At 43.6% G+C, this 22520-nt stretch overlaps 1 protein-coding gene across 1 annotated transcript in view; it reads left to right on the top strand.

Moving 5' to 3' along the window:
* Positions 1 to 22520, top strand: part of LOC123369735 (cytosolic phospholipase A2 zeta-like) — a 35981-nt gene that overhangs the window by 8901 nt on the left and 4560 nt on the right. Inside the window, exons 4-16 of the mRNA XM_045015656.1 lie at positions 51 to 179; positions 3656 to 3696; positions 4365 to 4407; positions 6666 to 6732; positions 7115 to 7284; positions 10507 to 10620; positions 11239 to 11276; positions 12751 to 12886; positions 13751 to 13887; positions 14716 to 14938; positions 15597 to 15711; positions 20293 to 20430; positions 22035 to 22142. Coding sequence (XP_044871591.1) covers positions 51 to 179; positions 3656 to 3696; positions 4365 to 4407; positions 6666 to 6732; positions 7115 to 7284; positions 10507 to 10620; positions 11239 to 11276; positions 12751 to 12886; positions 13751 to 13887; positions 14716 to 14938; positions 15597 to 15711; positions 20293 to 20430; positions 22035 to 22142 — 1459 coding nt within the window. The remainder of the gene's footprint in view (positions 1 to 50; positions 180 to 3655; positions 3697 to 4364; positions 4408 to 6665; positions 6733 to 7114; positions 7285 to 10506; positions 10621 to 11238; positions 11277 to 12750; positions 12887 to 13750; positions 13888 to 14715; positions 14939 to 15596; positions 15712 to 20292; positions 20431 to 22034; positions 22143 to 22520) is intronic.

Genomic DNA, 22520 nt, shown 5'->3' with positions numbered 1-22520 from the left:
CCCTCCTCCAACCCATTCCTTGAATACTGTTTTGTTCTGTTTTGTTTTAGAACATTCTGGAGTTGTCTCTCTTCGACGAAGACGTTCTGATAAATGATGAACTTACTTCTATTGTCTTTGATGTGGGGGGTATAAAGCCAGGCCAACCTTTAAAGCGCACTTTCAAGTTAAACCCAGAGGTTGGTAACATTCACCCTGTGACCAAGTACCTTTACAGATCTGTTCAATACAGCCACACAGAGATGCACACTGAGAGAAACCTCTCGGCATTTGCAGAAATTGTGGAGTGCTTTTGATGATGCTCTTATGGTTATAAGGGTTTTGGTTTCTCTTGGCAGCCATTTTGGTGACAGTTGACATTATTTGGAACACTGATATTAGATGCTTCCCCGTACATGTTAAACAAAGGGACCTTCTCTTTTGCGCACTTCCTTTTCTGGCTGGTATCCTGAATGTTATATCACCGGCCATGCACTCTTCATTCTTCAGGCTTTACATTCTCTGTGGTCCAGCAACTGTAGAGGATAACACAGTTGCACATGTTTTTGAGCAGGTCTGATATTTATTCACTAAGCACCAGTATTAAACATGCACAATACTTACTCTTCTCTTTTCCACCAATTGACTAAAACTCGTCCTGTGGAATCCAGTGTAACCAGAAGTTCAGATTCTAGAGCCGGTTGCTGACTAGTTATCCCACATCTGTGTGGACTTCTGTATAGATAGAACTAGGGACCTTTTGGTCCAAAACCACAAGTCCCTACCACTTACGATAAAAGGAGACTCTCTCTTGGGTATAGAAGGATTCGTATCCTCTGTGGGCCAAGACAAGCAGTACAGCACGTAGGCAATATCTATTATGTTACAAGAGCTGCTCTCATCTTGGCTCAGAACTACCATTTTATAAAAAGTATCTTAATTTCCCTGGCAAAGATGCATTCTGATTGACCCAGTGTATTGAAGTAATTATAACATATTGGGGGAAAATATATTAAGCTAGTTTACATGCAAATACAGCCACCCTACATTTTCAAAAGTCACTAATGATTTTGGTGTTTCTAAGTTTTGGGGGGCCCAACTAAAGACAATTCAGAGGGGCCCCCATATTTCAAAAAGTGCTGAGCACCTACCCTCTGAAAATTAGGTCCCTTTAAGGTGTCTCAAATTGGATTCCCAAAAATTGATTCACTCAAAATCACTAGTCACTTATGAAAATATAGGCTAGCATATCTATATAGGTATTTTTAGTTTGCAAGGATCAAATATTCTTTGCTGCAAAGGCTACCTCTCAATTTTAACAAGTTCAAAACTTAAGAATAACCACCATCCTCATGTTTAAAATCTGGAATTGCTACATTCAGTCAAATTAGCAGATTTTGCACGTGCTGGAGATGTAAATGCTCTTCAACTACTATTGGTCAGTTACGTTGGTTCCAATCTTATAGTTTTGCAACAAGATATCCCATCCATGGTCATTGCCTCAGCCAAGTTATACCCAATAGGCCTGGGTGAAGACAAACCAATTTCAGCCTTCTTTAAGAAATGTGTGTGCGCTAACTTCTTTAATGCTATTCAAACGGATCCTACTTAGAAGCTGGAATGGCTGAGTTCAGAAGTAAACTTACCTGTGTACACTGTTAGTGAGGAGTAGTGATCCCTCATCTAGGCAACCTAGATGATGTGTAGTAGTCCATGCTCTGTGTACATAGAAGCTCAGATCACATGATTCTGGAGGGCCTTTTGTAATACCTCTACCCCTCCTTTCCCAGAGCCTGATTAGTGTGGTCTTGGCCACTAATTGTGATCCTGAAAAACTGATTAGTGGATCTGGAACTGAAAATTAGTGCCCCTGGGAAAAGTGCCAAATACAGTTGAGTTAGGATCTACATTTATTTCCTGATTAGTTATGTTGTTTGTAATCTGTTACTGAATGCGTGATGGGTGCTGTGAATGGGAGATGGCCAAAGTCTGCAGAAGGCTGTTAAAGACAGCAATGAGCTCAGAGTGCAAATTGCTGAAGAGATGAAACTAAACAAAGGTAGCCCAAATGTAGCTATAATCAGTTATGCTGCCATATGGGTATTGGAGTTCAAAAGGGCTTCATAGAATAAAGTAGGGACAGATTTGAGAGCAAAGTTCACCTTGTTCCCCTATAACCTGTTTGTTTATATAGTACTTAGCTTGTTCAAATTCAAAGCATTGTTCAGCACTAAACATTAGCAAGGTGCTTGTGTAGACAAACTATTAATTTGCAGCAAGCTGTAGTGTGAAACTACCTCAGACTAGTCTACTGTGCACCAACTGTCCACGTGCATACTACCTGCTACCTGCACACTGTAAGTTCCCTAGTGCACTTTCACCTACTCCAAATTCACTGGGGAATTTTTAGCACGTAGTAGCAGGGTCCACAAAGATAGTTAGTGCAAGGTAGATTTACACCCCAGTTTGCCACACACTAGCTGTTCATCTATACAAGTCCTAAATAATCCTATTGTCCCACCTGTAAGATGAGTTAGTAAGTAATATCCCTATTTGTCATATCAGAAAACAGGCACAGCAAGGTTAAGGCAGACATTTTAAAAAATTGCTTCTGATTCTAGGTTTTGCTATTTTGGGGTGCCCATCTTGAGACATGTAGGGCCTGATTTTCAGAAGTGCTGAGCACCCAGACAAAGTTGATGGGAGTTGTGGGCGCTTGTCACCTCTGAAAATCAGACTCTGGATTCCCAGATATTGAGGTACCTAAAATTAGCATCTGCTTTTGAAAATGTTGATCTAAGTGACGTGCCCATGGACACAACAATCAAGATTAGGATTCAGGAGTTCAACTCCTAATCCCATGATCAGTTTGCGAGACAATGTCACCTCTCCTAAACCATTTAAAAAAAAATCCTTGTACAGTCCCACTGCTTTGACTACAGTTTCATTCTAACCCTCTTTCTGTACTCGCTTTCTTTCTTCTTCTGGATAAACTTCCAATTTCTCCCATTCAAAGCATTCTATAGCTCTGTCCCACATAAATCTGTCCTGCTTTTTTCCCAACACACTCCCATCTGTTGTCTTTTCTCCTGCCCTCTCCTGGTAGATCCTTTTGAGTACCCTAAGCCAATGGACCAAATGACTTTAATGCAGGGGGTGCAGTTTTAAGTAATTGATTTAAATGAGGTTGAGGCTTAGTAAAACTTATTTGAAAATTTGTGCTATTATAACTTTAGATTACATTTTAAAATGAGTTAAATTATAAATGTTATTTTTTTTTAAATGCCACTATTGGTAGGGTGTCCTAGTTGACGTCTACAGAATTGCTATAGTCAAAGATCAGTATATTGAAAATTAAAGACTTGATGTTGGTAACACTTAAGCAGTTATGGAGCGTTATTTGTATGAATTGACTTCAATGGGACTAGTCATGTGCTTTTGGGGATAGGGTAAAAGATATGATCTCACCCATCTTCTCTCTCATTTTTTCTTGGTCACACTTCTGAATATAATTGCACTTTTTTAAAAAAAGCAAACAATCTCTAGAGTATATAACCTAATGTGAAGATTGCCTTATAGGCAAAGCTGCTGGGTGAACCTGGACCTGCTTCATATTCTTTCTAATGGTCAGAGATTATCTTGTTCTGTGTCTGATTTTTTTTTTTTGTGTGTAAAGGCTCAGGAAGAGTTGGATGTAGAGTTCTACTTAGAAAAATGGTGAGTATGATCATCTAAGTACACTGCTCAATGTAAATGTGCATTGTTAATACATTATTTTAGGATACAGTGATGGTCTCCCACCTCTTACAACTCTTTGCATGATTTCTGAGGTATAAATGCCTTCAAGGCTATGGCGTCCTCAGCCTTAGGGCACTGGCACAGTGTTCTGGAATATTACTTTGCTGGAATCTTGTTGCTGTGGCATTGCAATAAGGGAAATCTCAGTATTGGAGTCTATCAGCCATTGCTGTGGTGAAGCTCATGTTGATGAAGTCTTAGTTTACAATGGAAGGTTTCTGCAATAATTCTTATAATATAGTTAACAGTACACCTGCCTATTCAGAATACCTTTTTTTTATGTTTGGTCTCTTTTTTCGTTTGAGACCAGCCTCCCTTCTGGAAACTGAGGTGGGAATCTGCGTGTGCGCGTGACAGCTGCATAAAGCCAGGAAGCAGTTTCTCCTTTTAATAGTAAAATTTTTTCCATTGCCCTATGAAGGAAACGTTTACTGAGCTGCTATTCTCAGTGTCTGATTACAGATCGTGAGCACACAAGGTGCCTCCAAGCTCTCAGTATGGAAAGGAAGGTGTGAGGGGCATCAAAATGAGAGACCAATGGGAAATTAAAATAAAAACTCATTCATATTTACCCTTTACCTTCACAGCTCAGATGCCCCTACTGAGATCCTCACCAATGGTGTCCTTGTGGTGAGTGAATGGAGATAATTGGTTATTCATTAGAGAATTGTTACTTAATGCAGCTTTCAGTGGTTAAACAGGGGATGAGCACTTCAAAATTAGAGGGTCCCCAAAATCCATGCATCTCATTTCCTCTACTTCACATGTGTCCCTTTTTGCATTTGCTTATATAAAAAATATTCAATCTGGATTTCCGGACATTAGGGTACTGTCCTGTGATGAGGGTTATTTTTTCCAGTAGGGCAGATGGCTTCATAGCCAAGAAAGGATGCTGTTTCAAAACAATGCCTTTGGCGCCTCTGTCCTCCAGTCCTTGACACTTACCTGCCCCCCGCTTTCCTGTGCTCCTTTGTACTTTTGTAATATGCAAGTTCAGCATACATTCTTTCCAGTCATTTCTTATTAATAATAGTAAACGGGATACATCACTGCAGCATTGACGGCTGAATCTGAAATTTGAAGCCAGAGGGCCTGATCTCAGGCAATTTCTCTAAGTCTTTAGAGAAAATGGTAGTATGAAAATGGTATCTTATATAGTGAAGAATCCCAATCACAGATGAGGGATGGAGGAAGGGGTTGGTCAGCTAAGGAAATTAACAGGATAGGAGGATATGGAGTGGAGCTGATCCAAAAAACATAGGCTGAAGCATTTTCTATTGGAGAATGTAGTGCCATTGAAATTGAATGCTGTGTGAAATCATGCTGATTTCACTGAAATTTCATCTTGAAGAAAAATTGGGTGTCAAAGTGTGGGGGGGAAGAAATGTTTTGATCAATCAGAAATGAAATATATTTAAGAATTTTCTTTCATGGAGAATTGTGAAATTTTTGGGTTTGTTCTGATTTAGAATAAAGCCAAACTCCGAAATCTCAAAATCCTTCCCAAAATGGAATTTCCATCCTCTGCACAGTTCTAATATGGAGCATTTTGCTTCTAGGTCACTGACTGTAAGTCAGCCTAGGTAAATCATGACTGAAAATAACTGTTGAGGCTGCCTAATAGCCTGTACATGAACTGAATGGGTGGGAATCAATTCAGTTCATGTCAGTACAGTCATTCTCAAATCTTTTCATTCTATAGGCCGCTTCATAAGAGCATGGACCTACACCTCCCAGCATGTCAGTCTTCCATTTAAGCAAATCCTTGAGGGAGGCCATTTAGGGATTTGGGGATTGGTCCTGCTTTGAGCAGGGGGTTGGACTAGATGATCTCCTGAGGTCCCTTCCAACCCTAATGATCTATGATTCTATGAGTTAGGGAAGTGTGATTCCCAGCTCACATAGACATATCTGCACTCACTGTGCTCAAGCTAGCATGCTAAAAATGGCAGTGTAGCCTGGGTAGCATGAGTGGTGGCTTGGCCTTGCCATTTCAGTCTGTACCCAGGTGGTCTGGGCGGGTATGTATTCACTTGTTGCTACCCTGGCTATGCTGCTATTTCTAGCATGCTATTCTGAGCAGAACTAGAGTGGATACTTCTGCATGAGCTGGGAATCACACCTTCCAGCTCAAAGGTAGACATGTACTCTCTCTGTGGGGACCAGTAGAGTTGTGGAGGAATGTTGATGTTTTAATAAAATTTAATGAGCAAAGTTAACATCAGTGAAGTCCCTTGTCCACAGTCTCATCAGAGAAGTCAAGGACTGAATGGAGTGGGAAACTGACCTCTCTCTCCACATGGTCACTCGAAGGCAGGGTTTTGCGACTACAGTGTAAGAGGTGTTTGCATAGGCAGAAATGGTGCAGTTTCTGTGAATAGTGGAATGGGTGGCAAGCAGTTTTTCCCTTCTGTGTAAAGCTGGCTGTTTGCTCAGCTTGTATTTTGGTTCCATTCTGATTTGGATCTAAATACAAATCAAGCCAGCTTTTAGTTTCCCCAAAGTTGTGGAAGGGAAAGAGATTGAAGCATGTGTGTGTGTGTGTGTGTGTGTATGTATATGTGTGTATATATATATATATATATATATATATATATATAAGAGAGAGAGATCTGAACACAAAGCACATTCTTAGTAAGTTTAAATAAAAAAATAGAAAAAAAGTCTGTATATCCTGACAGTCTGTAGCTGTGTAGAGGAAGTTATGGTGTAGGGAAGTGATTTTCCATTCAAAAACAACAACAATCCCTGCCCAACAAATCTGCCCCCCAAACCTTTGTTTTGCTATAGGATCAATGCTCTAAACCATTCCTATTCCACTGGATTATGCTTCAGTGGAGAAATGAAGCGAACCTCATATCCAGAGCAGTGTTTTGTTTTTCAAATAGGCTCATCCCTGCCTGTGTCTCCAAGGAGTAATCAACAAAGATGAGAAGTCAAAGCAGAGTGAAAAGGGTACGTCTGCTTGTGTATTTCAAGGAAGAGCTACTTTATTGCTCGCTCTTTAGGCACATCCATCCCATACTGGAGGAGGTTTGGATCCTCACCTGAATTTTGCTTCTTGCCATCCAATTCTAAGGAGCTTTGCTTCACTGTCGCTGTAACATTGTTGTCTACTACTTTCTTTCAAGAAGTGGCTTTTTAATAAATCTGTTAAAAAAAAAAAAAAAAAAAAGGAATGATATTGCATCTTTTCCATAAAGTGTCCTATGAAAGAAAACTTGGGGGCTTTAGTTTTTGTCTCTGTGGTCTGGCTGTCATTTCTAATAACATTCTCTAGTTTTCAATGTGTGTTTCAGTGACTGTTCTGACCTAAATCTCTCATTCCTACTGTCAGGGAGCTGTCAGATCAAGCTATCAATGCCGGGGGCCTATGAGAAACAGTTGTGCATTCCTTGCAGAGTGGACAATGATCAAGATTTTGGGACCCCATTTGTCTTTCATGTAGACAAAGAAATGTGTCCAGACCTGGAGGTGGAACTGGAGCAAACAATAACTGTCTTACAGGTGAGCATCTGTGCTGACATCTACGTAGCCTACCAACCACTTTTGGAACAAATCCATTCCGAAGCAACGTGTCTCCTGGCCCATGAAATAGACCGAAGAGTAATTTGCACTGATTTATGGTTATGATCATTATGCCAGGAATTTCTTTAGAGGGAAACCAATTTCTGGTTTGTCATTGTACAGTAGTCAGATACCAGTGTTGAAAGCAATTTTCTCATAGAGTACTGACAATTATAGATGGGGATGGTAGTGCTGCCATAGGCAGCGAGTTATATTCCCACATGGTGCCTGGGCACCAGCAATGTTCAGAGCCCAGCTCCACCAATATTTGGGGCCGGGTGTCCCTCCCTCCCCCAGCCCCACCTGCTGCCCCCCCCCACACCCCGGCGCCTCCCGCAAGTGTCTCCCGGCCCTTTCTTGCCTTCCCGGGCCTGGGAGCAGAGAGTCCCTGTCTCTTCAGTGCAGCTCCATGCTGCCTCCCTGCAGCAACTGCTGCCACAGGGTCCTAGTGCCCCCATCCTGACTACCAGGGCAGACTGACAGGGCAGGCTGACTCTGAGCCTCCCCTTCCACCTCAGACCCTTCCCTTTTCCAGCGGGACCCCCACCAGCACAGGGGCTCCCCCACCTGCAGTCACCGCTCCTGCCCCATCCTGGGCAAGGAGGCAGCCCCATCCCTCACCCCCAGTGAAGCTACAGTCAGGGGCAACAGCAGGGGAGGAGGCACACGCAGCACCCCCCGGCACCCACCATGTGGGAGGCAAGGGAGATTCCTGGACCTAAGAGGGGCCCTAGGAGCACATGCAGTGACAGTGGTGGGGGTGAGTGTGCTGCTGGGGGGATGGAAAAGGGGGGTTCCTCCCCCAGAGCTCACTGCTGCCAGCAGGGAAAGGGCTGGAGGGAGTCCTCTCTGGCCCCTGTCCCAGAGCAGCCTGCCTACACCCCAAACTCATCCCCAGCCCTGCCCCATCCCACACCCCCAGCCAGAGCTTTCACCCCCCCCACCCTCAACCCTCTGCCTCAGCCCTGAGCCTCTCTAACACCCCAACCCCCGCAGCCTCAGACAGAACCCTCACCCCCCACGCTCCTACTCTCACCCTGAGCCCCTCCCACAACCCCAAACCCCTCATTGCCAGCCCCAGGCAGAGCCCTCACCCCCTACACCCCTACTCTCTCCCTGAGCCCCTCCCAAACCCTCATCTGCAGCCACAGCCCACACCCCTGCACCCCCTTCCAGAACCTGCACCCCTCCCTCCACACCTCCTCCCATCCGCAAACTCTTTCCCAGAGCCTGCACCCCAATCCCCTGCCCCAGCCTAGGCCTGCACCCAAGACCTCCTCCCCAACCCAAACTCCCTCTCAGAGCCTTGGGCAGGTGTGGGGTGGGGTGGAGTTTGGGCAGGGATGGGTTCTGGGCACCACCAAAATTTCTACAAACCTGCCCCTCTGGTGCTGCCTATTAAGAAAGTTCCCTGACACTTCCCGTTATAAGATCCTCTTTTCAGTGGCCTATAACATTATCAGACTTTAATTGTTCAGTCTGAAATTTTCCATGCTGGGTATCAGCCTTAGGCTGGATTCTTTTAGAAAATTTCAGACAAAGCAGTTCAGCTGTTTCTGAGAACAAGGTAAGGGAAAAAATATGTTTTTGCCCACCTTTAAAAATTCTGGAACAGCTGTAGTGCTCCCATGCTTTTCACAAGGGACATTAAATTTGGCAATGGATGGTCTTTGTCTCAGGATGTGCCTTTTGCCATCCCTGTGAAAATCCACCTAAATTTGGCCAAGTTATAGGCCTTTTAGAAATCAGAGTTTGCACATGCTCTGAGACTTTTTTGATATTAAACAGCTAAAATTTCCAGAGATTCCATCCTCACTGAGCATTGTTGAGCCTCTCACAGCTACTAGTGCTGACTAGATTGCACATGCATCTTCCCCACTGTGTGACTGAGCATACTCCCTACAGCCCAAGGCTACAGGGGCAAAAATGGACTTATCTTGTGTGTAATGGATGCTTTCAGTGAGTCTGGGCACTGAGACTGAGAGCAAGGAAGCCTCTCTCCCTTATGCTTTCAGTGACTCCTTCCCTGCTGGCACCCTGGCGATGTGGAGGAGGAAGCCATCTGATTTGAATGCAGAGGGGATAAAAGTTGGAGCAGTGTGGAAGTGGGTGGGAAAGGAGTAGACTGGAACAACAAGTCTGGTGAGACTGGGCCTGGAATGGGTGAAGAAAAAAGTGGAAGTGAATGAGACAGAGGCGGAATGGGAAAAAAAAAAAAGTATGTGATTGTGTAATTATTAAAGACTGTGTCACATGCAATGGGGGCTGAATTAAAGTTGTATGGATGACCTTAACTTTTAAGTGCTTGAATTTCCAACCTTAATAAAGTTCTTTCAACGTTGTGGGTGTGGGTATGTATACCCCACCCCCCCCCACCCCAGCCCCATCCATCCTCCCACACTAGTGTGATATAGAATAAAGGTTTTATCAGCATGAATTTAGTTGCGCAAATAATTAACATCAAACCTTTATGCTATGCTATCATGTATTAGGCGTGTGATAAGTGCTACGGAAAAACTATTTTACAATTTTTAAACACAAATATTTTTCTATTGGGATTGGTGTTTTGTATCCCTCCCTTGTAAAACAAGGTGCTTCAGTTATCATGAATCAAATTCTGTAGGCTTTACTAACTATGTAAAAAATGAACCTCCCAAATATAACTAAAATAGCTTTTCTAGACAAAATGTCATGACTCTAGAGTCTGATATCAATGGACCTTCCAGGGCTAGAATGAAGTGCTGTTTGAAACACGCCACAATATATTGGACTTTAAACCCATCAGGAATGCAGCACTGCATATTGTCCATTACTGGCCTCAGACCAGGGTAACTGTTTTGGAGGAAAATTCCCCATTTGGGGGTGAGAGACACATTTTTGTGACAGATTGATTTTAAAAAGAGAGCAGTTAGATTTCTGAAGTTATTTAGAGGTTGGAATGATGGAAATAGTCCCAAGGAAGAAGGCTTGGTGGACAGAGAGCCTGTAAGGTGGTCAAATACATGATATCATAAGACCTTCTTCTAAAGAGTTATAGTGAGTTGCAGTATGTGAATAACTCCTCTTTGTGACAGTTCTGGTTCTATATTTTCACAGGCAAAATGACTATTTTAATGAAAACTATTTTTCGGTGACTGTAGAATTACTCTTTTTTGTTACTAGGATGAAATAAGCTCTGATCTGGAAAAGCACACTACACTTCTGGGACAGGGAACTGTACCAGTTAAATCACTTCCTGTTGGACAGAAAGTAGACATGGCTGTTCCTTTAGGAGAGGTAACCCGCTAATATTTTTGCGTGTATTTTAATACTCTTGGGATAAAGATTCCAACATTTAGAAGTAGGCATTTTTAAAGTTTGGGACTAAAAGCCAGTGTTGCCATAACTGAAGACTTAACTGAACTCTTGACATCTACCAGGTTTTGCTGTAATTTTTAAAATTAACACCTCAAGAAGATTGCATTTCTTGGAATGATGTCATAGAGTTAATCACTGCAGACTGTTCAACACAGTCATTCTCAGATGTGCCATTTTCAGGGCTGATTCCTGCAAAATAAGCATCAGTGCCCATCAGTTTGCAGAAGTAAAGGAAAAATTAAATAGGCTGTGAAAGAGAGGAAAGAAAAGCCAAAAGTGCACAAGAGGAATAATACTTGCACTCTTCCCCTGTCCTCCAACTTTATATTACTCCAATGTAACAGCTTTTAAGAGAAGTCTATTTGCACTAAAACAGTCACAGGGAGAAAATAAGGTGTGCTGTGTATTTGCTTTTGCTGGTGGAAGTGCTTATCTTGCATAATATTTGATAATAATGGTGAAGGCATTCTCCATGCCCTGTTAGTAGGCGCACCTGTGAAACTACCTTTGGTTCAGGGATTTATTATATTTTTCCAGGGACAAAGTTTGGATCTGAGTGTGAAGGCTGAAAAGAGGTAAGTCAGAGCCTCAGAGGTGAGTATGTTCCTTGCAGATCCTATGATAAGGAAATACTTTACTCTCAGTGACAGGTTTCAGAGTAGCAGCCGTGTTAGTCTGTATCCGCAAAAAGAACAGGAGTACTTGTGGCACCTTAAAGACTAAGGGCTTGGCTACACTTACAAATTTGCAGCGCTGCAGCAGGGTGTGAAAACACACCCTCTCCAGCGCTGCAAATTGCGGCGCTGCAAAGCGCCAGTGTAGTCAAAGCCCCAGCGCTGGGAGCGCGGCTCCCAGCGCTGTCCGTTATTCCCCACAGGGAGGTGGAGTACGGACAGCGCTGGGAGAGATTTCTCCCAGCGCTGGCGCTTTGACTACACTTAGCGCTTTGAAGTGTAAGTGTAGCCAAAGCCTAACAAATTTATTTTAGCATGAGCTTTCATGAGCTGCAGCTCACTTCTTCGGATCATTCACTCTCAGTGAATGATCTGAGTGACTGTGTTAACTGCTCCTGAAGCACATTCATTTTACTAGAGGCTTTCTTGGGTTTTTGTTGGATATTTTTTCTTCTGCTAACCAAATTCTATTTTGATTTTCACTGTGAAATTATTCTTTGTTGCACTTGTAGCAGGAAAGGGCCTGAAATCTGAACAAATTTTTCATAAATTCCTAGGGATTAGGCCTAAAAAATGAACAGCTAAATGTGTATTATTACCACTAATGTGCCCAAAATGTGCTGGGAGCTGTACAGACAAAGAGGAAGTTACAGCTCCTGGCACAAAGAATTTTACAATCTAAAATAAAATTAAAATTAAAAAAAAAAGTTGAGGAAAGGATTAGTGCATAGAAGCAAAACAGATCAGGGTAAGGGGTAGATAGATTCATGTTTTGTTCTATTATATATATATATTTTTTTAAATTATAAGCTCTTCCTAATTGCCTCTTAACATAGCCATGATTAGTTTCTGATCCAACCCTCGTCTACAATCCCATAGTAAGATGTTTTCTTCTCTTAAACTGGCTAAAATCCTTTTAAAACTATCATCTTAATCCTGACACCTCCTTTGCTGTACTTCTCACAGTGAATCCAACCTTTGAACCTGCATCCTCCCACTACCTCCCTCTTAGATTCTTCCCCTAGGCTAAAGACATCCCCAGCCCCTGCACAGTTATCTCTTTCTTTAAACCAATCATAACTTTAATTTTATTTGTACAAAACTATCAAATCCTGGTCTTTGGACACTGCAGGATTGAATTTACTACAAACTTAAAATAGTGAGGATGAGCGAAGTTCACTTTTAACCAAAAAATGCTCTTCTGTTTTTTAATGGAATATTGGATGTCATGTTTTGTGTTGGATACAATGATTTGACTGTAAGCCTAGAATATTTGCTTAGATAAGATTACCACACACCCTTTTTCAAGGGGTTTCAAGCCCTTTAGATTTATGAAAACTCCGAATTTCTTTTTAACCCCTGTTTCTGTAATCAGCACTTGGGATCTTGATGTACGCCTTGGTTTTGGCCTCTGTGAAGAAGAGAGAGAATTTTTGGACAAGAGGAAGAAAATAGTTTCTCAGGCACTAATGAAGACACTTAAGTTAAGAGAAGCCCCTGGGAAAGATGAGGTATGAAGCACAGTGTTTAGAGATGGCTGTAGAGCCACTATGACTGGTAATCATTTAAACATTTAGGGCTCTTTGCAGGTAAACAACAGGACTTTCCTCCATTCACAGAACATTCACAGCATAGCCCAGGGTGAGTTTCTCTTTAGAGACCAAGAATTTTGAGTTTTAGATTTTGGTATCTTTTCAGACTTTTTTTGTTTTTTGTAGATGTTCCTTTTATGGAACAAAAAGTAATTTTACAAAAACCAAAAACATTTCCAGAAAGGTTGATGAACATTTTTGGGATTTGAGGTTCCAGAATTTCTTTGGATTCTCTTATCTAGAACTACTGCATCATGTGCTGTCAGGATGTTAAAATAAAGCCAGCCTTTGTACCCGGCAAAGCTCATGGTTGTAACCTGCCCCCAGTTTGAGGGAATTAGAACTGTATTAAAGGGCAGAAGGAATGTCTGTGTACACAGTGCCTGGTACAATAGTCCTGATCTCTGCTTGGGGTCTTAGGTACTAGTGCTACAGAAATGATTACTGTATTTTTTGCTTACAACAGTGTAGGCTTGATGTGCTATCGCAAGGCGTGTGATTAAATGACTAGCATTTGGGGAACATAATATACATCACACCTCTTTTCAGAAAATGGACAACTTCTAGACAATACTACGATCTTTATGATCTATATCACTAAAATATCAGTCATGATTAACCTGTATACTGGAATTTAATCAGCATATTAACAGGAATATAACTATTCCTGTGTTTTAAGGGTCTCATTCTTACATAAGTAAAGAGTAAATAAATATAAAATTAAACAGCAGATCAAAAATTAACTCAGAATGTGTCATTTCCTGGTTTCTCGCCTCTCTACAGGTCCCAGTGGTAGCAGTTTTGGGATCTGGTGGTGGGACTAGAGCACTGACATCATTCTATGGCAGCCTGTCAGGGCTTCAGCAGCTCGGCCTTTTGGACAGCACAACGTATCTGTGTGGAATTTCAGGTTCTACTTGGTGCGCAATATGCAATGATGGCCCCTGAAACTTCTAGCTGGATAGGGTTTGTGTAGCTCCAAGTGAGATGTTAGATTTAATGCACGTAATCTTTAAAAAACAGTAAGTCCAATATATTGCTATTGTCTATCAGATATTGACAGTCATAATGTTCTGGGTGATTAAAAAAGAGAGTTTCATTATTATTTTTAATACCTACAGCAGTGGGTCTAGTAGAAGCTATATAATTGCATTACAGAAAGAAAACACTTTGGGGGAGATTTTCAAAAGCACAAAGAGGAAGTAGATGCCCAGCTCCCATTGAGGGTTGGATACTTAACTCCCATTTGCACCTTCAAAATTCACCCCCTTTATGGAAAAGTTATGGAAAATAACTTAATGTAAATAAATATGTACTGCTCCTCATCTAAAACTCTAGCTTATACATTGGTGTAGGGAGGTTTGCCAAGCCAGATTCTCTGCTGTGCAGAGGAGGAAGCCAGTTACCCTGGCTCTGTTTGGAACCCCATACAATACCTAGCTCTCAGGGCTGTTGTGAGGATGAGTAGCTAATGCTAATTAGTATACAAACATTAGCTAAATCTGCTCTCCAGAACAACCCTGAGTGGTAGATGAGCTGACAGAGTGATAACAGTGAGGTTGGTCTCAGGTTCCCCAGCGTATTTTAGAACTTAAAACTCCATCTCATAATGCCTGTTAGCTTTAGCATTTAGTCTTCTAGGTTGTCAGAGTTCTACAGTTCTCAGTTCAATACTGCAATAGTAACAATACTTAGCTGGAATTTGATGTTTAATATCATTCACTGATCTTGATGTAAATGTTTTTCAGGTGTTTGTCTGCACTGTATCAAGACGCAGATTGGTCCTGTAAGGACCTCCAAGGTGCAATCAGCAATGCCAGGGATAATGTATCTAGTAGCAAAGCAGGGGCATTTTCATCAGAACGATTGAAATATTACTTCCAGGAGCTGAACTCAATGGAGAATGGTGGACGGAAAGTCTCTTTCACAGACTTGTGGGGCCTTATTATAGAGTATTTTCTATATCAGAAGGTAAAGAATTCTAGACTCTGAAGTGTATTGCTGTTTGCCTTCAAATTAGGACCTCAACATATTCACCTATTTGTGCTCTGGAAAATGATTTCTCCTTGTGTATGCGTAAATTGTATAGAATTGTTCTGGGGATTAGAGGAGTCTTGGGAGAAACATGGGAGTTTTTTGCCTCAGTTTTCCTATCTATAAAATGGGGATAATGATATTTACCTAATGTATAAAGCACTTTGAGATCTATAGATGAAAAATGCTATGTAAGAGCTAGGTATTTATTTGAAATTACTTCACAAGCCATTCATTTGACAGCCATTTGGAATGTGAAGGCTCAGAAAATATAGTGACATATGTTTAGCAATATGTTTTTTCAAAAACCGAATGTAAAGTGATACAGTTAGGTGAAATCACAAATTGGAATCTGATTAAAACAGCAATTAACTAGTGAAGAATGCCTGTAAAATTAAAAATATCTAGGCCATGTAAGTATTCTAGTAAAATATAATGAGCCCTACACTGGGGAGAGAGGAGCTTCAGAGCCTGTGATATGGTTATAGCTGAGGTTGGAAAGTGAGAGAGCTCCAGAATACAGGAGCATGGGGCTATATGGCTCTAGCAGAGCACCAGAAATATTAAGCTTTTTTTCTTTCCCTGTTATAACCAGGAAGACTTGTCAAAGCTGTCTGACCAACAGGAAGCAGTGAAGAGGGCACAGAACCCCTATCCCATCTATGCAGCAATCAATGTGAGGCCCAATATTAGCGATGACGACTTTGCAGGTATAAATGAGACAGGTTTATTTTTCTATTTTAAAATCTGTAAGTAACTCCTCCCCACTGAGACTTAATCCCCTTTGCATCTCCACCTTTCCCCATTCCCTGAAGCTTGGATAATGAGCATGAGACATGAGGTGCTGATTAGCCAGTATTTGGGAGCCCAATAGCTAATATATCAAACTGGACACTGCTTGGCAAAGTTCACCTTCACCTGTGTTCTCCATAGCTATATCACTGAGGGAATTCTGCACCAAAAAATAAAAAATTGTACGCACAATATTTAAAAATTCTGCAAATCTTATTTGTCAAATAAATGTGATTCCAGCATGGCAATGGGGAGCACAGGCCACTGGCTGCATTGAGGTGGGAGATCACCCTGAAGCTCCCAGATCCCCCAGTACAGGGACTCAGCAGTGAGGCTGCACCTGACCTTGACACAGTGCAAGAGCCGGCCTGCCCCAGAAACACCCTGGGGCCCTGCCCCTCTGTGCCAGACCCACCAGGTGTGGGTAGGCAGGCTCAGCCCAGCAGGATCCAAGTTTAGAGGGGCTTAGTGTGGGGGGGATCCAGGTGTGGGGTTTCTGTGTTGGGGCAATTTGGGTTTGGGCAGCTCAGTGGGAGATCTGGATGTACAGGGGCTTGTTGGGGCAGGGGCAGTGGGACTCTGCAGGGGATCCAGATGATGGTGGTTGGGCTCAGTGGGGGGAGGGGAGCTCTGGGTGTGGGGAGATGTGGCTTGGCAGGGGTCTGGGTGTGGGGGCTCAGTGGGGGGATTCAGGTGCTGGGGAACTGGGGCTTGATGGGATGGGCGTCCAGGTGTAGCCAGGTGGGGCTCAGTGGGGTGGGGGTCTGGGTGTGGGGGGCTTGTCAGAAGGGTCCAGGGGTAGGGTTTGTCAGGGCGAGCGTTTTGATGGGCCTGCTTAACGGGGGAGCCCCAGCTGCTTCCGAGGGGATGCCGCGTGCCGGGCTCTCGCTTCCCCCCATGATTCCCCATCCCCTGTTCATCTCCATCCCCCTCCCTTCAGTCCCACATTCCCCTCCCCTGCCCTATTCCACCCCCTTCCTTCCCCACTGCCTCTTCCTCCAACCCCCTCACTCCCTCCACCCCTGCTTACCCAGCCCCACTGCGAGCACTCACTGTTGCACAGAAGACAGGAAGGCTCCCAGCACACAGAAGGGGAGCACAACTGGCACTAGGACCCAGGAGGCTGTGTTCGGATACCACTGTTAAGTTCTGGCATGGCTTAATAATGCTCTGTGCTATTGTTTTTAAATAGCTGCATGCTATTTCACAACTTAATGACACCAAAAAGAAATATTTAAAAATTGCTGCTCAGAAAAATCAATCTAAAAAATGTGGAATTGCTGGTGAACTTCAACTACTGTTTTCATCGTTGAACAATGTGAGGGTACGTCTACACTACGGAATTATTCCGATTTTACATAAACCGGTTTAGTAAAACAGATTGTATAAAATCAAGTGCACGCGGCCACACTAAGCACATTAAATTGGTGGTGTGCGTCCACGGTCCAAGGCTAGCATCGATTTCTGGAGCGTTGCACTCCGGGTAGCTATTCCGTAGCTATCCCATAGTTCTCGCAGTCTTCCCCGCCCGTTGGAATTCTGGGTTGAGAGCCCAGTGCCTGATGGGGCAAAAATCATTGTCGTGGGTGGTTCTGGGTAAATGTCGTCAGTCACTCCTTCCTCCGGGAAAGCAACGGCAGACAATCATTTGGTGCCCTTTTTCCCTGGATTGCTCTGGCAGACGCCATAGCATGGCAACCATGGAGCCTGTTTTGCCTCTTGTCACTGTCACCGTATGTGTACTAGATGCCGCTGACAGAGGTGATTCAGCAGTGCTACACAGCAGCATTCATTTGCTTTTGCATGATAGCAGAGATGGTTATCAGCCGTTCTGTACCATCTACTATGCCATTTTTAATTTGGCAATGAGATGACAGTTACCAGTCCTTTTGTGCTGCACCATCTGCTGCTGTCATAGGTGCCTCTGGCCGAGATCGGCTGGGGGCGCAAAAGACAAAAATGGGAATGACTGCCCAAGTCAATCCCTCCTTTATGGTATCTAAAAATAGAATCAGTCCTGCCTAGAATATGGGGCAAGTGTACTAGAGAACCAGTGTATCAGAGAACCAGAGAGCACAGCTGCTCCGTGTCAGATCCCGCAGAAATGATGAGCTGCATGCCATTCACAGGGGGTGCCCCTGCAACAACCCCACCTGTTGATTCCCTCCTCCCCCAGCCTTCCTGGGCTACCGTTGCAGTGTCCCCCCATTTGTGTGATGAAGTAATAAAGAATGCAGGAATAAGAAACAGTGACTTGTTAGTGAGATAAAATGAGGGGAAGGCAGCCTCCAGCTGCTATGATAGTCCAGACAGGACATTAAGCAGTGTGGGGGAGAGGAGCCCAGCATCCCGCTGCTATGATAGCCCAGGCAGAACAGAATCTTTTCTTTACACATGAAAGGCGGGGGCTGATGGAGCTCAGCCCCCTGTTGCTATGATGAAGATGGTTACCAGCTGTTCTGTACCATCTACTGGGAATGATTAGGAGTTTTTTACCCAGGCGCCCCCAGCTGACCTCACCGGAGGCCAGCCAGGAGCACTCACGGGCTGATGATGAGGACGGATACCAGTCCTTTTGTACTGCACCATCTGCCACAAGGCTGATGATGACGATGGATATCAGCCATATTGTACCATCAGCCACCCATGAGGGGGGGTGAGGATGCTGCCGTTGGCTGCTGCAGCATCGCGTCTATCAGCAGCATTCAGTAAGCATAGGGTGACATTTAAAAGAGTCAAGAGAGGATTTTTTTCCCTTTTACTTCTGGGGGTGGGTGAGGGGGGTAAATTGACGAGCTATGCCCTGAACCACTGCGGACAATGTGTTTGACACTACAGGCATTGGGAGCTCAGCCAAGAATGCAAATGCTTTTCAGAGACTGCAGGAACTGTGGGATAGCTTGAGTCCTCAGTCCCCCCTCCCTCCCTCCATGAGCGTCCATTTGATTCTTTGGCTTTCCGTTACGTTTGTCATGCAGCAGTGTGCTAAGTCCCTGCTGTGGCCTCTGTCTGGAGATTTTTTAAAAATGCTTTGGAATTTCGTCTTCTGTAACGGAGCTCTGATAGAACAGATTTGCCTGCCCATACAGCGATCACATCCGTACGGTCCATGCTGGAGCTCTTTTTGGATTTTGATTTCGGACTGCATCGCCACCTGTGCTGATCGGAGCTCCACGCTGGGCAAACAGGAAATGATATTCAAAAGTTCGCGGGGCTTTTCCTGTCTACCTGGCCACTGCATCCAAGTTCTGATTGCTCTCCAGAGCGGTCAGTGGTGCACTGTGGGATACCGCCCGGAGGCCAATACCGTCGATTTGCAGCCACACTAACCCTAATCTGATATGGTAATACCGATATTAGCGCTATTCCTCTCGTTGGGGAGGAGTACAGAAACCGGTTTAAAGAGCCCTTTATATCGATATAAAGGGCCTCTTAGTGTGGACGGGTCTGGAGTTAAATCGGTTTAACGCTCCTAAAACCGGTTTAAACGCGTAGTGTAGACCAGGCCTGAGAGTGGGAGTAGCCTAGGGCTGGCTCACCACGTTGTAAGGTTTCCTCATGGACCAAATTGGGAGATAATTGATTAGGACTGGGTGATTAACCAGTTAACAAGGGGATTAATCATGTTAGCTCAGAACTGTTAAATGGGAGAAAGTAGGGGAAGGCTGGAAGGACGGGCAAAGAAGCTCAGGATCTCAGACAGGTGAGACTTCTTCCCCCTTCACCTCCCTTTCCTGTGCCACCGGGGTGCTTTGAAGCTGTCCCTTATGGTGATGGGACATGAAGCTGCATAAGATGTTGTAAATAAAGTCCACTGTGGTGAACTTAGGTAAATGTGTGAGAGGGCTGCTTGCAAAGAGAAATCCAGGGTGAGGGAGCCCATTCTCTGACAAACATCTAGACAGTCAAGTTGCTCTCATTGCCATAATTGTAAGATATAGTGAAAAATCCTAAATTGTGGTATAGCTAAGGAGCTCTCATCTGAGAGGGTTACCCCTCCCCAGTTCTAGACGTTAAATCCTTTTTCTCTTCCCCTCCATACCCAAACATGTGCTAATGCTGAATAGCTGAGCTTGGTGCAGGGACTATTCATGGGGACTAGGCTAAGGAATTCACGAACGCAGGCCATAGAGCAGAAATGGAGGTACTCTTTGGTGGCGGCTGCAGCCCTGAGACGTCAATTGTTCCTGCTGCTCTTGTGCCCCTACTCTGCAAGGGACAATGGCTAGTGGATCTGCATACCACTGGTTTGATTAGTCCCCAAACCTTGCTGCACAGGGAGTTCCTACAGAGCCTTTCTGGAAGATCCAGCTGTCTGTTCCCCCAAGACAGCCACACTAATTCTACTATATATGGGGTTTTATGGGGAAGAAATTGCTGATAGGTGATGCTGGAAGAAGAGAGACTCTTCTTTAACCACTCCTATAAGAATAGGATAATGAGACTATGCACTTCAGAGTGTTCCTGAGATAACGGTTGATCTGCTGTCTTACTCTCAGAGTGGTGTGAGTTCACTCCCTATGAGGTTGGATTCCGGAAGTATGGAGCCTTTGTCCGAACAGAAGACTTTGACAGTGAGTTCTTCATGGGGAGGCTGATCCGGAAACGTCCAGAGCCCAGGATCTGCTATCTGCAGGGTATGCTCTAATGTGGCTGGTTTTGAAAGGGAAATAGGAAAGCTTCATTTAGTGTCAGAACTGGCTCATGCCTCAGTTTCCCCCTTGCTCAGTTAAACAAACCACCATAACTGGTGCTCTTGAAGTACTCACCCCTTCTTGGCATCTGACTTATTAATATAAAATAACAGTTTAACTCAAAAGTAGAATCTCTCAGCTTTTTTCTCAAGGCTTAGCAGTCCATTATGCCCCCATGGGTTCCTAATACTCTTGTTGGGGTATTGCTCCTGATAAGGGTTGCAAACTTTCTAATTGCACAAAATTTGCTAACTGAAAGAAGAGGAAGGAGGAGTGAGCTTCACTGTCCTGGCCTGCCGCCTCCATTGACTCCAGGGACCCAGAGGTCCACAGTGACACCATTGGGCCTTTGTTGTCCTGATCCAGAGAGATTCTACCAGACTGGGCCAAGAGAGGGACCCCAATGACATTGCCACCTCTACTGGCTCTGGCTGAATCCCAAACACTCACTGGGATATGAGACTGTCTCCTCACCATCTCTTGTGTCCTTTTCCTTCCCTGCCTTATTTCTTTTCTTTCCTACCCATTTCTTTTTTCCTACTGTCTGAGTCCGGCTTAGCTGGCTAAGACTATGTTTTGCAACACTGTTGTGAGCCTTTGACAAAAGCTGCAGTTGTTCCCTAAGCAGCCAGATGCTGGTACAAGTTTGCCAGGTCTTGGAATGGCTGATAAGGTCATGTGCTGTGGCTGTATTTTTCCAGCAATGCAGTTGCAAATGGATGCAACATCAGAGACAGAATTTGCATTTTGCATCTCTACTATTCTTTTCTCTCCCCTTTTGTGTGTGTTTGTCTTGTTTTGTCTTTAGCAAACAAGATTGAACTTCAATAACAGTTCCAGCCTAACTCAATTAACATCTCTTTTCCCCAAAAAGACTGTCAAACAAAGGGTTTTCCTTATAAAATCTCTCTATAGCTAAAGGAAAAGGGGATAAGAGTTATGGTTAAAATAAAAACCTTAATACTTTACATTTCAAATGCTTTATCTGTTTTTCCTTCTTTTCTATATCTTTAATAAAAGGTTGAAAGACTGTTTAATGGTGTGTTCTCCATGGTGTTAAGCAAGCACTCTCTCTACCAAATTCTGAACCTTGTTTAAAACTCTTTATTGTTGGACAGTTTCAGGGTCATGTTAACACCTTTGACTCCTTGGGCCCATATATGCCATCAAAATTAACATGACATATCCCAGATCTCTCTTTTGGGAGTACCCCAGACTGGGCCTCTCTGTAGAGATGTCTCCTTTAGGTCTTCCCTAGTCTCCCTTTCTCTGATAGAGTAGAATCCCTCGTACAGGATGGTACTATCCCTGAGCTACTATTACCTGATGCCTGCTCACCTGACCCAACCACTGCCCGACGCCTAACCCATCACTTTGGAAAGGGATAATTAGGCGTAGGGCTCAACTCCTCTTACGGTGCAGCCCACTCGGTAACAGGCAGTGACCCGATGGTAGAGCCTCTATTGACTGTACTGGGTTTAAGAAGCCTACGAAGGTGCTAAATCCTTCTTTATTTCTGTCTCCACTACTCGTTCCTCTGCCTATAGGAATGTGGGGCAGTGCCTTTGCTGCAAGTCTGGATGATGTCTTTCTGAAGATGGTTGGTTCAGGACTGAGCTTTCTAGATTCTTTGAAAGATGTAATCAGAGTCATAGGTAAGGCCATTCAGTACCCCGTAAAATAGTCAATTTTTGTTTAAAAACTGAGTTTTCTAGAGGTTTATTTTCAGAACGATCACATTAATGTAACTCTAAAATTTAAGAAGTCCTGTGGAATGTCCAAGGACAGACAAGCCTCAGCTGGGCTGGATCGTTAACACAGTTTCTCTAAAGCTGCATTCCACTCTCCTCTGTCATGTAGTTTCTCTCAACAATATGGCCTATATTTACACAGTAGATTAAATAATAATGGTCACCATTAACTTCTCTCTCGTGCCCCACCTCCTTACCTGGTTCCATTGACTACAATATTTTGTGACATCCCTGGGCAGTAGGAAAGTGTTGTTACTCCTGTTTTACAGATAGGGAACTGTG

The sequence above is a fragment of the Mauremys mutica genome, chromosome 4 (assembly GCF_020497125.1).
Source record: "Mauremys mutica isolate MM-2020 ecotype Southern chromosome 4, ASM2049712v1, whole genome shotgun sequence".
NCBI classification, from domain to species: domain Eukaryota; kingdom Metazoa; phylum Chordata; order Testudines; family Geoemydidae; genus Mauremys; species Mauremys mutica.
This window is presented reverse-complemented; position numbering and strand designations above follow the sequence as displayed.